This window comes from Oppia nitens, unplaced genomic scaffold (assembly GCF_028296485.1).
Source record: "Oppia nitens isolate AA-2021 unplaced genomic scaffold, nextdenovo-longstitch-racon4-pilon3 scaffold2_pilon_pilon_pilon, whole genome shotgun sequence".
Classification (NCBI taxonomy): Eukaryota; Metazoa; Arthropoda; class Arachnida; order Sarcoptiformes; family Oppiidae; genus Oppia; species Oppia nitens.
The window spans coordinates 6625904-6642337 of record NW_026533210.1 but is presented as its reverse complement, the minus strand read 5'-3'; the positions used below and the strand labels follow the sequence as shown (position 1 = coordinate 6642337).

The following is a 16434-nucleotide window of genomic DNA, read 5'->3' as shown; positions in this document are numbered from 1 at the left end:
TGTGCATTAGTTTTAATGGTAAATGTGCTGATTTACTGACCCAAGTGCTCATTATATTAAACATTTGAATAATAGACATGGCAAATATTATTAAAAATATACAAAATATTTTAGCAAATAATGTAGAATCTGAACGAAATGTAGCGTAAATTACTATCAATACACCGGGAGTTACAATATAATAGATTATAAATATTATACATCGAAGTAAATGATTTACATTTTTTACTATTTTTATACTTTTATTGTGTAAAGTAATTGACGACAATAAAGGTTTTGGATAAATAATTTGCCATTTGTTTGAATGTTTAGTATTATATTTGATTTCATTATACAATTCTTGAAATTTTAATTTAAAAATATATGAAAAACTAAACCATATCCCAAATCCAACAAAAACAGTACCAAATATTTTAAATATACTAATACTCATTAAAAGTTCGGATATTATTACTTTAAAGATCCACCAAAATGATGTGGTATCAAAATCTGTTAATAAAGCCATACAATAGGCATATAAATAGAGGGAAATGGATGTCAATGATGTCAAATAAATTAGTGGTGACAACAATTTGGTCACAATATTCAGTTTAAAGACATACTTTTCTAGCGATTCTTTTTTTAATTTCAATCCAAATTTTTGATGTTTTAATTGATTTAAATAGATTAACGTATATAACGTGTGAGTATATTCCTGATAGTTAGTAACACATCCGATACAAAATACGGCAAAATTAAAATTAGTTAATGACATTGAAGCCAGTCTTGAATTGCCTAATATATGGGTTGGATTACCCAATAGGTCACAAACCCATAACTTCAGGAAAAAACAATTAATGATAAATTTATTATAAAATATTAAATGTCAATCAGTTAATCAATTGTAATTGTAATAATTGTCAACATTATAAACTTTTAGATTGTAGACTACGGTATTTTTTGAAAATTATTTAATGTTAAATAATATATATACTATAATATAACCATTTTATAATACTCAAAGTATTATCAAATCAAAACATATTGCATAAGATTAATGTTTTACTTATACATCCCGACTTAAACTAAAGTTATTTGATCACTTTCTATTTTCTATACCCACCCACTACTATTATAGATTACAATTTATAATTATCGATATTAAAATGTTAGCATAAATGTCTTTTTAAACAAAATTGAAAAGTATTGTAATAAAAGTAATTTTTAATGTATAAAATTATAAAATAAGCTAAACTAATAAATTTTTTACCTAATAAAATATAATTAAATATAAATCTATTATAGTATTTAATAAAAACATTAAATAATAAATTATTTTTTTAAATCCTGTGATTATAAAATTAATTATTTAAAAACATTGTATTACCTGATTAAACAAACTTGTTGTTAAAAATCGTAAACTGTTTACTAATATTACAATTTGTGATATGATTACTAATATAAATCTTTTTTTACTATTTTGTTTCAATACATAACTTTCAGTGTCTTTTGATATAATTATGAAATATCGATAACAAAGAGTTTCGAGGATTTCAATGGATAGACTCAACTCTTCATACATTTTCTTAAATGTTGTCATTTGAAACAATTGATCCAATTTATTGAATTTTGTATCAAAATTATATTTATATATTTAAAAAAATTATTAAATTATTAATTTTTTAATAAATAGTATACCAAAATTTTTTTAAAGTTATTATTAGCAAAAATTATATATATATTATTAAATTAAATTATTTATTATAGTATAGAAAATTAATATTAGAAAAAATACCAATATTTGATTAATCTGTTGTTTTTAAAAAAATCTTATATTATTAAATACACTAAACATAGAAAATAATAAAATAAATTACTTAATTAATAATGTATGTGTAATTTATTAATGATTATTACACAAACTTTATAAATATATAAATATATTATAATTATAAATTTACGTGTTTTTAGTAAAGTTAATGACTATTTTTGTAAAAATATTTGAATCATAATAAATCATTAGTAAAAAGAAAATCAAATGTAAATTTTGTTAAGTATTATAATATATTTTGTTTTAAATATAATTATACTAAAATTGAATATTTTACTTCAAGTTGTGTTTATATAAATATTTTCAACATTTTATGTACAAAAATAATCAATATTCAAGTCTAATTTAATAATATAAATATTTAACTAATAATAGTTTTTTAAATATTTATTATAATTTTATATATAATAAAATTCACAAATAAAAAATTAACTTTTTTTTAATAAAAATAAATGTTATTAAAAATTTATAAATGATAAAATTTTAATTGAATAATATATATATATATTAATACAATAATGATTATACGATCCCTAATTTTAAATAATATTACCGGTAATATGTATCGTTAAAAATCTACAAACCTATTTACCAATTATTTTGTAAAATTTCTATTTAATAAAAATAAATAAATAGACATTTTTGAGTGAGTATTAATTTCTATTAATTTTTCAATCATTTTATTTCAAATTTAGATAATAAATTTTAATTGCAAGTATAAGATCAAATAAAAATAAACTATTTCACAAATCAGGCTTTAATCATGATTTTACATAAATAAAAATTACCGGTAATATCATAATAAATTATTTGTCATTTACAGTAGAGTCTAATATAAGCAAAAAAGTAAATAAAAATTAATTTAAATAAATTCGTCATTTTTAATCAAATCTATGTCCATATTCTCTGTTTTTATTTCAATATTTTCAAAATTTATGATTGAGTTGTCTTCCGGTTCGTCGCGTTTGTAGTGATGACTGTTTAGGAGTTTTTCTAATACATCAACTAAATTATAAGTGAAATATAATATTATTATACATTTAAAACTAATAATTAAAATATGTCTGCAATCGTAACACTTCATAAAATCTCAAAACCAAAACCAAAATCATAAACTCATAAAATACCTGATTGTGTGATGAGTTTACATCTGGTATCTGATTGAGACTCATTGTCGGGTGGGTTGCGGTGTACGACATGATGTTTGTCAACACCCTGTTTGTCGACAGACCTAAACTGACATCCCGGCCAAAGACATTGAAAATTTTTAATACCTAAATGTCTATTTTTATGAGCTATAGTTAGTATATACAAAAGAAAATATAATAAACAATGAAATTTCATTAATAATTATTACCGTAATTACAAAAAAATATATATTTTACATACTATCGAGAACTTGTTTAATATGAGTCCTATAATGACATCCATCGAAATCGCAATAATAATAATAACGTTGTTTTTTGGTAACCGATCTCTTTGATGAACGTTTGTGTAACACATTATCCAATTTAAAGGATACATTATCCGGTATTTTAGGCACTGGTAGATCATCAGCACTCGTCCCTACATTTTGTATATCATTATCAACTGTCACTTCTTGATTCTTATGTCGACTTTCTTTACTATAATTATTGACATAACGGGGACATCTTCTGGTTGATCGATGGACGACACGTTTGTGTCTGCAAAGTGTCTGTTTGTGTGCATATGATTTCCCGCATTTGTCACAATTGTATGGCCGCTCGGGTACATCAAACTGTTGCGGTCGCCAATCCATAGATTGTTTGACACCATTTTGATGATGAATTTTATCCATTAGTTTCTCAACTAAACGACGAAGGGATCAATTTCTTTATTAATTATATTTAAAAAACTTTTACAATATTCTAAGTTTTAATTTTATTTTTAAAAATTACTATAACTTTACGTCTATTAGATAGAGTAGTGGACGGCTGTTGTTCATGACTGACTTGATCCGTACAATTGCTGATACCATTGATTGTCTGGATATGTTTTAGGCCTTTCTTGTGTTTGAACAGTGCATCCAAGTCCGTGAAAAACTGGTCGCACGGGTGACACCTAAACGGTTTAATACGGAGATGATATCGATTGACGTGTGCCTCAAAGTGTGCAAACTTTGTATTAGTATAATCACATGAAACACATTTGAAGCCGACATCAGCGGTGCGTGAAGTTTCTGATGCAAACAACAACAAAATACATGACATTTTACTATTAAATCATATATTTAAAAATCAAGTCATAATTACTACCTCTAAGTAGTCGTCTTTGCTTTACATATGTCTTAGTGTATGGTTTGTCATGACTTTGGTTCATATCTTGTTGTGAATTACTATTAATATTATTATTATTATTAATCACCACTTCTTCTTCTTCATCATCAATGGTAACGACTGTCTTGGATGATGTCGTCCAAAGAGTTGTCAAAATGTTATCGCAATCGTAATCACAATCACTGACCACTGATTTTAATGGATTATTATATGTAAATGTCTTCAAACTGGTCTCATATTGTGCTAAACTATCTCTCAATTGATTTCTATGTTGACATTCACAACAAGTCTTCAGATTATCCATAAAAATATTGACCACTTTTTCATATAATTTAATTTGTTTGACAAGTGTTTTATTATCAATCATTAGCTGATCCAATACATCATTGACATCAATGGTAACATTTGTATCATTTGATTTCATTTCTTTAGTCATGTGTTGTCAATAATCAATGAAAAACAAATGAAAACATAAATTGCAAATCAATTACTCGATTAATACATTGAAAAAAAAACATTTAATTATATTATTTATTAATAGTTGTAAATAAACATTGATTTTCAACACAACATTACTATCAATGCAATGAATCTATGCTTTTAAATCAATTAATAACGTCTTTTAAGTTATTTTTTGTTATTATTATACAATACAATACAATAATAAATTGTTTAATAATTATTATATAAATAATTTAATAGTTTTTTAATCTATTATTTTAGTTTAATATTTTTTTTAATATCTAATATTTATATTTAAAAAATTTATTTTATACTTTATAATTTTCATTGCTATAAATTGTGCAGATATTAATGTATTTTTAAAAGATGACATAATTTTGATATTTTAGTCTAAATTAGTAAAACAAGTTATTGACATTATAGGGAATAGATAATAATCAAATTTAATTTAATTTAATTAAAAATAATTATATAAACAAAGTACAGTATTTCTAATATATTAGTTTATATTAAAAACTTTAATATTTATATAGTATTAATACTTTCAAAAATCTTTTAATAAAATCAAATAATTTAATTGCGATATTTTATGCAATAATTTTAGTCGTTTAAAAAAATTTCAATAATTTCATTTGCAAACATGACATTTAAAATTTCAATAATTTAGTAATTTTTGTCCGCTTACGTGTTTAAATATACATGTAATATATTATAGTATAAATACATATAAATTATAAACACTAATACAATACTTTTATTATAATTATTATCATAATTAATACACTAGTATTTGATAATTTTTACAAATATAAATGATTGTCTTAACTGTATTATTGCTTTTATTTATTGATGGTATTTATGTCACTGTAACCCCACTGTCCTATATAGTACGCGGTACTGATGCCCAACCGGGAGAGTTCACTTGGATGGCCGCTATTTTGGACAATAAAGGCGATCTTATCTGTGGCGGCGGTATTATTGATCAAAAATCTATACTGACTTCAGCCAAATGCATACAAAAGTATTTCAATAAATAGTTATAATAGTTATATAACAACAATATGTAAATACAACAACAAAATTCAGTATCAAATTTTATCAATAGATACGATGCTTTAGATTTGAGAGTACGGGTTGGATCATTGAAATATGATTCGGGTGGTACTGTATTTACTGTTGGCCGTACTATTATACATCCACTTTACGATAAATCATCCTATATTAACGACATTGCCATTATCAAACTGTCCAATCCGATTCATTCATTTGATTACAAAACAGTTGCTCCCATTACCATAAGTATAGCCTCCCGACGACTCGGCTTAATCAGTAATCTACCCGTTTATATGGCCGGTTGGGGTAACACTGGTAGTCTATTTCATAGTACATCATCGTCGTTGCAAAAAGTGACCCTTGAGATTGTTGGACACAATAAATGTCAAAAAACATACGGTTCCACTCAAGTCGATGATTCACAATTGTGTGCCGGTGTTGCCGATGGCAAACTTTATCCCAGTACTGTAAGGGAAACAGTTAGATATATTTATTTATTTATTTTTGATAAATATATACTAACATATTGTTTTTTCTATAATTTTTTTTAAATACATTAGTATGATGAGGGAGGCATACTATCGAGTGACCCATCGACCCCATCAATAGCTCTGGGCATCTATTCGTGGACAAGTAAATGGAGTGCAATATATACTTATCCCGAAATATATACCCGTATATCAAGCTATTATCATTGGATTAAACATAATCTTGATTAATAATTAATTATCTAATTAAAGTAATTACAAAATTTTAAAATAATTATAGCTTTAATTTAATAATTAATTTAATTTTTCAATATTTAATATTAATAATAGCAATTACAGCAACATTAAAGTTTTTTATTTTAATAATTCTATAATTATAATAAATGATTAATACAATTAAAAACACTTAGTATCTATTGTTTTATTAGCTGTATTTACTGTTTATTAGCTGAAATCTGTTAACATTATTTAAATATTAAAATGACTGATTTTTTACTTATTAGTTCATCCGACTTAAGGTTATATAATATAATAAATGTAAATTTATTGTATCAATACAATGTATTGTCTAAATCATATCTGAATGCATTGTATTTCAAAACTATTCATAATGTATATGTTATATAATTAATTATAAGTGGTATTATGATAACTTTTTTTGATAAAATTTATAAAAATTATTGATGTTTAAAATTATAATAAATAAAATAATTATTCATAGTAATAATTTATATTTTAGTTTAAAAATTTTATAAAAATACGTTAATTAATATCTAATAATATTTTTCAATAAATCTGACAAAATATTAAACTATGACAAAGACAAAAAAATATTTAATTTATACTAGTCTATATATTTGATTTACTTTTATCATGGTCCTTTTCATAAATTGTACTACTAATTTTTTAAAAATCATAAATATAAAGTTAATCATTTGTATATGATTTTATCATTATAAAAAAACGTTTTTATTATAAGTTAACATCAGATGTTTAAAAAACTTAATCATTTTTTTGCATAACAATTAAAAAAAACAAATAATATATATTATATACAGTATAATTGCATTTATTATAATGCTAACTTGTAAGTAATGTTGTTTCTAAATGTTATAATCTAAAATAGATATTTTTTAAATACAATTCATAATATTAGTTCAACATAATATAGTTGAAAATAATTTTATTATAATTTTAATACTTAATACAGCAATAATAAGTTAAATTAATAGAATAAAATTATAAGTTAAAAAATATAGTCATAAATATATCAATATATCAATAATTTCAATATAAGATCAATAAATTTAATAAAATGTCATATTTAATTATGAGAAATTTTAGTCTATATATCTGATAATACTATTAATAAACTATCTGTATTACACATTTTAATTTTCATCTAAACTATTTATAAAGTAATATAGTAAACAGTATTGTAAAGTACAGTACAACATATTGTTAGATAAAATATTTATAAAATATTGTAGTAATATATGATACAATACCATAATAAATTGTATTATATTTATATATATTATATATAACTTTGATAAAACATCATAAATATTATGATAATTATTTTTATATTTATATGTTTCATCACAACTAACAACTTTCAGTATAATAATTGTCGGTTTTATAATTAAAAATAATAATAAAATTAAAGTTATTATAAAAATAGTGATATTTAGTTTAAATTTACTTTTATTTGTTGTACAAAAAAAATAATTAATAACTATTTAAAGATTATTATTAACTTATGTTTTTATATATTTGTTTTAGTTATACAAAACATGTGCACATTGCTATATACCAAATGTTTATATATAATTAATTAAAATTTTATTGATAATTTTGAATTAATTTTTAACATTTTATATTATTTATGTGTCAAATGTGTATAAGTTCATTAATATTATGATTTGGATTATAATTTTGTAACTTATTAAATAAAAAAATTGTAAGTATTTATTTATTATATTTTCTATGATTTAATTATATGTAAATTATTTAATAAAAATTATATTTATGACAAAACATCATTAAAAAAACTGCAGTGTTTTTAAATTAGTGTTATCATAATTGAAAAATTATGAATCATATTAATTACATTTATCAATCATAAATTACAGGCAATTGAATGATAAACTAAGATTTAAAGCAGTGATCTAAATGATTATTTTATGTCCTGGATTTTTATAGCAATGTTATTATAATTATATAATAAAAATGTATTTCTAAAGTAGTATAAAATTTGTTGCAAAATTAATGTGAATAATACTGTATTTTCATACATATTAATTATGTATTGTTTAAAATAAATAAAATAAATGTCATATAGTTTAGTTTTCAGGATATAGACCAATGAATAATCAATAAATTTTTATTGATAGTATTACCTCTAATATTGCCATTTATGCTATAGATATTTATTTTCAACAAAAATTGATAATTTCATATAATTATACTATAATTTAAATAGCAGAATAAAAATATAAATTATAATAGATTGGAGGATAAAGATATACACAAAAAATTATTGATTATCTATTGCTTATTATTTGCTGATTTAGATTATGTGTGACATTATATTCAATATTTGAGTTATTGATATTATTATTAAAAAAAACTGTTAATTCATACTTAACACTAATTATTACAAATAGATTATTTAGAAAAACACGAATTGCTAATTAACTAAACAATATATTTCCACAAAAAAATATTATATATAAAAATTCAATAAAAATTATTATATAATAGTCAATATATTACTTAAAACATCATAATTTTTATTTATTAACTGACAATTTATTAACCATTAATATTCTCAAAAACTATTACTTTCACTTTTGGAAAACTATTTAAGTATTAATAAAAATAAATAAATTTTCAAATTAATTCATTAATACTAAAGTGAAAAATATAATAATATCAATAATTAATTAAAAATAAATTTAAACTATTTATCGAATTTTAAATAATTTTAATTAATAATCTTTAATAAAAATCTTTATTTTGTTTAAATAAATTATAAAAAATACAATAAACTAAAATTTTATGGTCATAATAATAAATTATTATTTTTTGACTTTGTTAGGTAAAAGTAAATAAAATAATTAACTTATCTATAGAAATTTATCTTATTATATTTGTAACTGTGTCTATTTTAATGTTTGTTTTTTGATTTAATATTATTATTATTATTGTAATAAATATAAAAATTTAATCAAAAATTTTTTCGTGTAATAAATTAATAGTTTAAAACACCCCTTAAAATACAGTTACATTTATAAATGAATTAAGTAATTAAAGAATAGTATTAAAATTGAATAAAATTAATATAATATTTTATAGGTATCCTAATTGTTGGTGATTCAGTATTATTATAAAATAATTTATTCGTGATATTTTAATAATCATTATTTAATATATATATACACTGATTAAATAGTGTCTAATAGTTTGAATGTTTGAAAATAAAATAATAAACATAAAAATACAAAATCATTAGCAAAATATAAAAAAAATTCTGTCAAAATTTCTTCAATTCATGAAAATGTGTTGTTAATTATTGTAAAAATTGTATATTTTAATAATACATTATTAAAAAAAATAAGTTAAATAATAAAAAAATGCTTGCTGTATATTAAATTAATTAAAAATTACTCAATTTGTTAAATGTTGACTTATTAAAACACTTTATAAAAAATACTTTCTATTAAAAGTTTTTATACTAACAAATCGGATAATGTCGAGTGATATTCCTAACGGCAAACGCACAAGACTGGCAGCTACCGGTGCGCACAGCAATACTGCAATATTACCACAAGTGGCCCGACTCCGCAAACAGGAGGCAACCGGATTAGTACCATCGTCACCATCGCTCAGTGTAACGCGTTTAGCATATAATGTCAAACAATTTAACGACAGTTTTGTACCGATTCCTACATCGCGTGAGGAAAAGCTCCAGAAGTTTAAGCCCGACGTCTCTCGCAATGCATGGATCAGACGTCTGAGAGGACTGTTTCCCATAACTCTATGGCTTCCGGAGTATAATTGGCGAGAAAACCTATTAACTGATATCATTGTCGGCATCACTATTGCTATATTTCAAGTCCCACAAAGTAAGTGTTAATTAAATAGTAATATTGAAAACATTTTTATTTATCTTATTTAAGACTAAATCTAATTTTGTGTTCAATTAAAAATATATATTAATGTTTATTTTATTTTTTGTTAAACAAAATTTATCTTAATTTATTAAATAAAACTTTATTATTATAATTAATAATAATGATATAATAATTTAATTTATGGATAATTTATATTCATACCAGTAATTAGATTAATGATTTATTTTCATAACTATGATATAATTGACATTTCTTAATAATATGTACGTTAGGTATGGGTTACTGTTTGATAGCACACGTACCGCCAGTCTATGGCCTGTATTCGGCATTTTTTCCGGCATTATTCTACACTATTTTCGGTACGGGATATCACAGTGCTTTCGGTCCGTTTGCTATCGTCTCCGGTGTATTGACTGGCGATATAGTACTACAAGTAATGCACGAATTGGGCGTTGAAAATATCAATGCTGTCAATGTAGTAAAAGGAGAGTTAGAAGATCTAACACCTGGAGTTGATCCCAAATGGGCCGATTTGGTGACTATAGATATAGCAATTATGGTTGGCTTTATTATCGGCATTTTCATACTGGCCTTCGGTATATTTCAAATGGGTTTTGTCAGTAACTTTATGTCTGAAGAATTGATTAGTGGTTTTACCACTTCTGCATCGGTTATAGTCTTTATGTCACAATTGCCTTATCTGTTGGGTGTTAACTACAATCACTTTAGCGGACCGTTTAATTTGATTTATACACTCAAAGAAGTGTTTACCCGTTTGAATGAAGTGAATCTGACGACATTAATCATAACAATCATAACTTTGATTATACTATTGTTTTTCAAACTAGTGGTCAACCGATATACAGCTAAAACTCGTATAAAAACACCGTTTCCTATAGAACTATGTGTAGTCATCGGTGGTACCATTATCTCGCACTTTATGGATCTTAGTGGCAAATATAATGTAAAAATTGTCGGCGATATTGGCAATAAGTTAATATAATAATTAAATTTATTATTATTATTATTATTATTATTATTATAGATTAATATATATATATATATAATGTGTTTAATTACTAGTAATTTATTATTATATGTAGATTTCCATCTCCACTACTTCCCCGGTGGGAATTGTTTCCCATAATGTGGTCCAAATGTATTGCCACTGCAATAGTTGGCTACACTATTACACTATCGGTTGGCAAAATGTATGCCAAAAAACACGGCTATAAAATTGATGCCAATCAGGAAATGATAGCAATGGGCGCCACAAACATGATTTCCTGTTGCTTTCAATGTATACCATCGGCCGCATCATTACCCCGAAGTGCACTCCAGGACACTGCCGGCGGTAAGACACAAGTGGTCAGTATTGTCAACTGTTGCTGTATTGTTGTCGTCATACTAGCACTGGGACGCTATTTAACGGAATTGCCTACAGTTAGTTGGTGTTATTTTATTAAGTTTTTGTAATATTATTTTTATTTTATTTATAGCAAATTGTTTTTTTTATTTAATATATATTTAGTGTGTATTGGGCTCATGTATTGCTATAGCACTTGTATCGTTAATTACAAAAATTGGTGAATTTTGGCGCTTTTGGAAAGTATCGAAACTGGATGGGGTATGTTATAATAATAATAATAACAATTTTAATTATATTTCATGATTTATGATTTATTATATTAAAAATATTAGATGATATGGTTGATCACATTTGCTTGTGTACTCATATTATGTGTCGATTACGGTATATACATAGGACTGGTATGTTCACTATTGCTTCTCATATATAAATCTGAACGACCAAAGATCTACCTGTTGGGTACAATGCCACATATGGACATCTATGTACCGATCAATAAGTTCAATAATGTTGAAGAACCCATTGGTTTCAAAATATTTCAAATGTGCGGTCCATTGAACTTCTCAAACGTCGAGTTTTTTAGCTCTGAATTGGAAAACAAATGTCAATTGAATTTAACGTAAGTTTTTTGTTTGTTTGTTTCATATCTAATTCAATTAAATTTTATAATAATTAGATAAATATATTGATTTATTTTTTTTATTTGTGTATATACTGTATTTTTTTATAATTACAGTGCAATTCAAAAATACATGAAAACCAATGAATATAAAGAAAATTTAGTCAAAATACAGACCAAACATTTTGATTCACTTTCTAAAGTACAGCTAATAAGACAGGCACTGGATATGCCTAATCTGCCCAAGTATTTGATTATTGATTGTTCAATGTTTGCATTCATCGACTTAACCGGTATTAATACATTGAGAAAACTAATGATATCGTTTGAGGAGATCGGTATACAGGCAGCCCTGTCCGGTGTGCACGTGCACCTCGAAAGTATGTTCGCCAAAGAGGGCTTCTTCGAGCACGTGTCCACTGATCACTTGTATAAGTCAGTACACGACGCCGTTGTTTGTCTACAAGAAGTTGATATCGATGTCAACGATGATGTCTATAATGGTAATAATAATAATAATAATAATATCTATCATATTAGTAATGAAAACTTAAAGACTACATATCATAGACTTTGATAGTTTTGCTGAAAAAACTAAACATTTGAATCTGTGATTCAGATAATTGTTTTGACATTTTGTTGTTTAACTTTAATTATTATTAACATTTTTAAAACATTTATTTATAATTTTGTTTTCAATGTTGTTATTTGATAATTTCAATACTCGGTTATGTTTTATGTTTTACAATGTCGAAATTTTAACAAATAACAAACTATGTTTTTAAAAAAAAATTATTATATGTTTGTTAGAAAAAAATATGTGTTACTAACAAAAATTGTGATAATAAACTTAAATAAATAAAATAAAATTTGTTATTTTAAGATAAATGTTGACTAAAAATTAAATATATGTTATTTAATCAAAACGTGATATGAATTAAATGTTTTTTTTAAAAAAAACTTTTTATTGTTTTTATAACACCTCTTTATAACACATTTTATAAATAATTTTTTTTGCATCGATACTAATACAGACGTCCCATTCAAGAACAGTCCGATACAATTGACACCTGTTTTCACAGAAATAGATCCAAAAAGAAACACATTTATAGAAGATATAAATAATAACAATAATAATAATAGCATCGATTTAAACAACAAACCTAATAGTTATGATAAATCACCAAAAATAAGATCCAACTCAAAGAATGGTAATAAAGTTTTCCGTTTTACTGAAAACCGATTGTCCAAAGAGTCCTATCAATCGCAGTCTTCATCGGCTATTAATATGGAGGGCACTCCCCATATGTTACGTCGCAAATCTTCGGCACCTAATATCGACTTTTTATTTGACTTACCGTCCACTTCGACTTCTCCATTGCCCTCTTCTTCCAGTGACGACGATTCACCAAAATATTCACCGCCTTCTCCAAGACTGATGGGAACTATAAGTCCGGTATCCACTCCCATATCATTGGTACGAAACAAAAGCTTTGTCCACTCAACAAAATTACCGCAAACACCGCAATCAGACAATCGTTCATCCACTCCAAACAGGGCACCGATACCTCCAAATAGGGTTTCATCGATACCACTTGTTAGGCCACCCACACCGACCCCTCCTTCAAGTTTATCATCTGTTACTTCAATGAAAGCTCTTATCTCTCTTAATTCGACTGCTGTATCACCAATGCCGTCACCGCCACCTTCACCATCAGTTTCGGCTCCACCGCCTCCGCCTCCACCTCCACCACCACCGCCTCCTCCACCGATGAATTCGAATGCTTCAGCGTTTCTTCCATTATCTTCTTCGCAATTAAAGAACAACAATCGTCTATTAAAATCGGCTAAAAATGTTAGGTCACCCCTCCCGGAGCCTCTAGAAGACTATACAGATGAAAGTACACCACCAACTCCAGCACTGGCAGCTAACAGTGAAACTAATATAAATCATAAGGGAATGTCATCATTAAAGGAAAGACAAGATATGGTTCATCGGATGTTACAAAACAAAAGGATATCCAATGCATAACTAATATAATAATTATTTATTTATAAATATTTAATAATTTAATATTTAAATTAATAAAAACATTTTTTATTAACAAATTATTTACAATACTATTATAATAATAAGTGTTGTTATTGTGTATTGTGTGCTAATGTATTGAATAAAAAGTATAAATTTATAACTAACAATAAAGCAATAGTGTTATAATATTTTTATTGAATGGTATACCGATAGTATAAATATAAACTAATAATAATGTAATAAACAATATTAAAATTTAATATTATTAAACTATACATTAAGTTTACAAATAAAATTAATAATTAGATATTAAAAGCTACAGTACATTATTTAATACTGTTTTAACACAACTCATAGTAATCTATAAATAAAATGTTTTTAATTTAATTATTATATCTATCAATTTATCAATCATAATATTTCTAAATTTTGTTATTTTATTAAATATTGTTATAAAATATAAAACACTAACAGTATAATAAATGCGTAAAAATAACTTTTTTAATAACATAAAATAAAAAAATTAACAACGATTTTGCATTATTATTATTTTAATAAATATAAAATTGATTTTAAAATTAGTTAATACGTTTAATTATGAGTATTGTTTATAGCTAAACATTTCAAATAAATATTTTTAAAAATACATAATAATTTAATATAAACATATGATATGATGAAACATATGTATATAAAACTTTACATAAATTTATAATAACATACTCTTAATTTTAAATATATTAAAGTATAGTTTATAAATAAGTTAATGATTTTTATAGCGGTTTAATAAATGCTTTAAACCTTTCGATAGACGTAATAAACTCTTCTCCAGTGACGATGTTTTGGTTCATCAGACGGTTGGGTGTGTTGTCTGACCATTGAGTCAGTGAAATATCATTAAAATATTGTGTGGGAAATACCTCCAAAAAAGATGACATCCGTGTCACCATAGATTTTCAATCAAATCTATATCGGTATATACCCAACATATCCCTTTTGAAAGTTTATAATTTAATATTGATTGAACACTTGAATTAATCGTTTTACTACTTATATAAAAATGTTATACAAATTATCAATACCAGAATTTTTTATATTATAAAAACATTATAAATAAATAAAAAACAGATATTATATTTTAAAAGTGTTCAAAGGATGTAAAATATCCTCTAAATATTATAGTATAATAAATAACAATTATTTTTTACTTAATGTACTAAATGTATAAAATATCTAACTTTTAACTAAATATATTAACATTTGATTTAGATAATTATCGCTAATTAATAAATAACTAAAACATATATTATCATAATTAATACATTATATTAGAAAAATAAAATAATTATTATTTATAGAAATATATGGCAATAAATGTTACAAATAATAATAATTACAAATAAAAACTAAATCATTATCTTTAGATATACTGTAGTTATCTAAAGTATAGACTTAACGATAGATTTTTGTCCGAACTCTGGACAAGACGTTAGCCGTAAGCGACGTGTCATTTGTATGAACTGTTTGTCACCAAAGCTAACGGCACCCAAAAGTAACTGTCTTTTGCCCTTCAATTCAACCAAACATTTGCCATAAAGTTTATCAACAAATTGGATCTCAATTTCCGACTCAATATTTACTATCTGTTCGTCATATTGTAGGCCAAACTCTTGTGTTACATAATATTTGAGACCAAGTGTTTCAGTACGTCTCTCAACAGTATAATTGCCGGTCCGGTGCTTAAAATAGTTCAGTCGTTGTCGGCTAACAAATGGATTACTAATATTTATAAAATTAATAGACAAAAATCCCACTAATGCCGTAACAATTGCACAATTGGTAATTAAAAGTTTCATTATTGACAAATTTATATGTTTATTATAATTTGCATTCAACTCAAAAAAAAATCAATCTAGAAATATGATATCAATATTTTATGTATTTAATTGCAAATAATTTTTTAATTTAAAAAAGTAATTGTTATTTGCGTTATTTAATTTAATTCGACAATTTTTATATTAAGCGCGTGTGTTTTTTTTTAATTTAATTAAAATATTTTTTTTGCTCGTTAATTACATAACAAAATTATTGTTGATTTTTTAATAGTTTGTAATAATTAATTAATGTATTATCTATTGAAATCATTTGTTTTATTTGGGATATTT

The 16434-nt window shown here is 24.1% G+C and overlaps 3 protein-coding genes across 3 annotated transcripts; 2 read left to right on the top strand and 1 right to left on the bottom strand.

Moving 5' to 3' along the window:
• Positions 1-2601: 2601 nt before the first annotated feature.
• LOC128955411 (zinc finger protein 28-like) lies at positions 2602-4616 on the bottom strand. Its single transcript, XM_054301079.1, has 5 exons — positions 4087-4616; positions 3741-4010; positions 3200-3640; positions 2938-3105; positions 2602-2815 (listed from the first exon to the last, which is right to left on the bottom strand). Exons 1-5 carry the CDS (start codon positions 4541-4543, stop codon positions 2673-2675), a joined length of 1479 nt encoding a protein of 492 aa, XP_054157054.1. The 5' UTR covers positions 4544-4616; the 3' UTR covers positions 2602-2672.
• A 740-nt stretch (positions 4617-5356) lies between these two features.
• On the top strand, positions 5357-6341 carry LOC128955933 (mite allergen Der f 3-like). The gene is made up of 3 exons (XM_054301613.1): positions 5357-5590; positions 5675-6089; positions 6183-6341. Exons 1-3 carry the CDS (start codon positions 5382-5384, stop codon positions 6339-6341), a joined length of 783 nt encoding a protein of 260 aa, XP_054157588.1. The 5' UTR covers positions 5357-5381.
• Positions 6342-9847: 3506 nt separating this feature from the next.
• On the top strand, positions 9848-14269 carry LOC128955932 (solute carrier family 26 member 6-like). The gene is made up of 7 exons (XM_054301612.1): positions 9848-10240; positions 10522-11242; positions 11353-11692; positions 11781-11876; positions 11951-12237; positions 12355-12740; positions 13272-14269. The coding sequence occupies exons 1-7, from the start codon at positions 9865-9867 to the stop codon at positions 14267-14269; spliced, it is 3204 nt and encodes a 1067-aa protein (XP_054157587.1). The 5' UTR covers positions 9848-9864.
• The last annotated feature ends 2165 nt before the right edge of the window (positions 14270-16434 follow it).

Excerpts from the sequence above, each read along its gene's own strand:
- LOC128955411 (XM_054301079.1), bottom strand. The coding sequence starts at position 4,543 with ATGACTAAAGAAATGAAATCAAATGATACAAATGTTACCATTGATGTC. Across the intron at positions 4,011-4,086 it reads GCAAAGACGACTACTTAGAG|AAACTTCACGCACCGCTGAT; the intron begins GTAGTAATTATG and ends TGTTTGCATCAG. Across the intron at positions 3,641-3,740 it reads CACTACTCTATCTAATAGAC|TTGAGAAACTAATGGATAAA; the intron begins GTAAAGTTATAG and ends TTCGTCGTTTAG.
- LOC128955933 (XM_054301613.1), top strand. The coding sequence starts at position 5,382 with ATGATTGTCTTAACTGTATTATTGCTTTTATTTATTGATGGTATTTAT. Across the intron at positions 5,591-5,674 it reads TCAGCCAAATGCATACAAAA|ATACGATGCTTTAGATTTGA; the intron begins GTATTTCAATAA and ends TTTTATCAATAG. Across the intron at positions 6,090-6,182 it reads GCAAACTTTATCCCAGTACT|TATGATGAGGGAGGCATACT; the intron begins GTAAGGGAAACA and ends TAAATACATTAG.
- LOC128955932 (XM_054301612.1), top strand. The coding sequence starts at position 9,865 with ATGTCGAGTGATATTCCTAACGGCAAACGCACAAGACTGGCAGCTACC. Across the intron at positions 11,243-11,352 it reads GTCGGCGATATTGGCAATAA|ATTTCCATCTCCACTACTTC; the intron begins GTTAATATAATA and ends TATTATATGTAG. Across the intron at positions 12,238-12,354 it reads AAATGTCAATTGAATTTAAC|TGCAATTCAAAAATACATGA; the intron begins GTAAGTTTTTTG and ends TTATAATTACAG.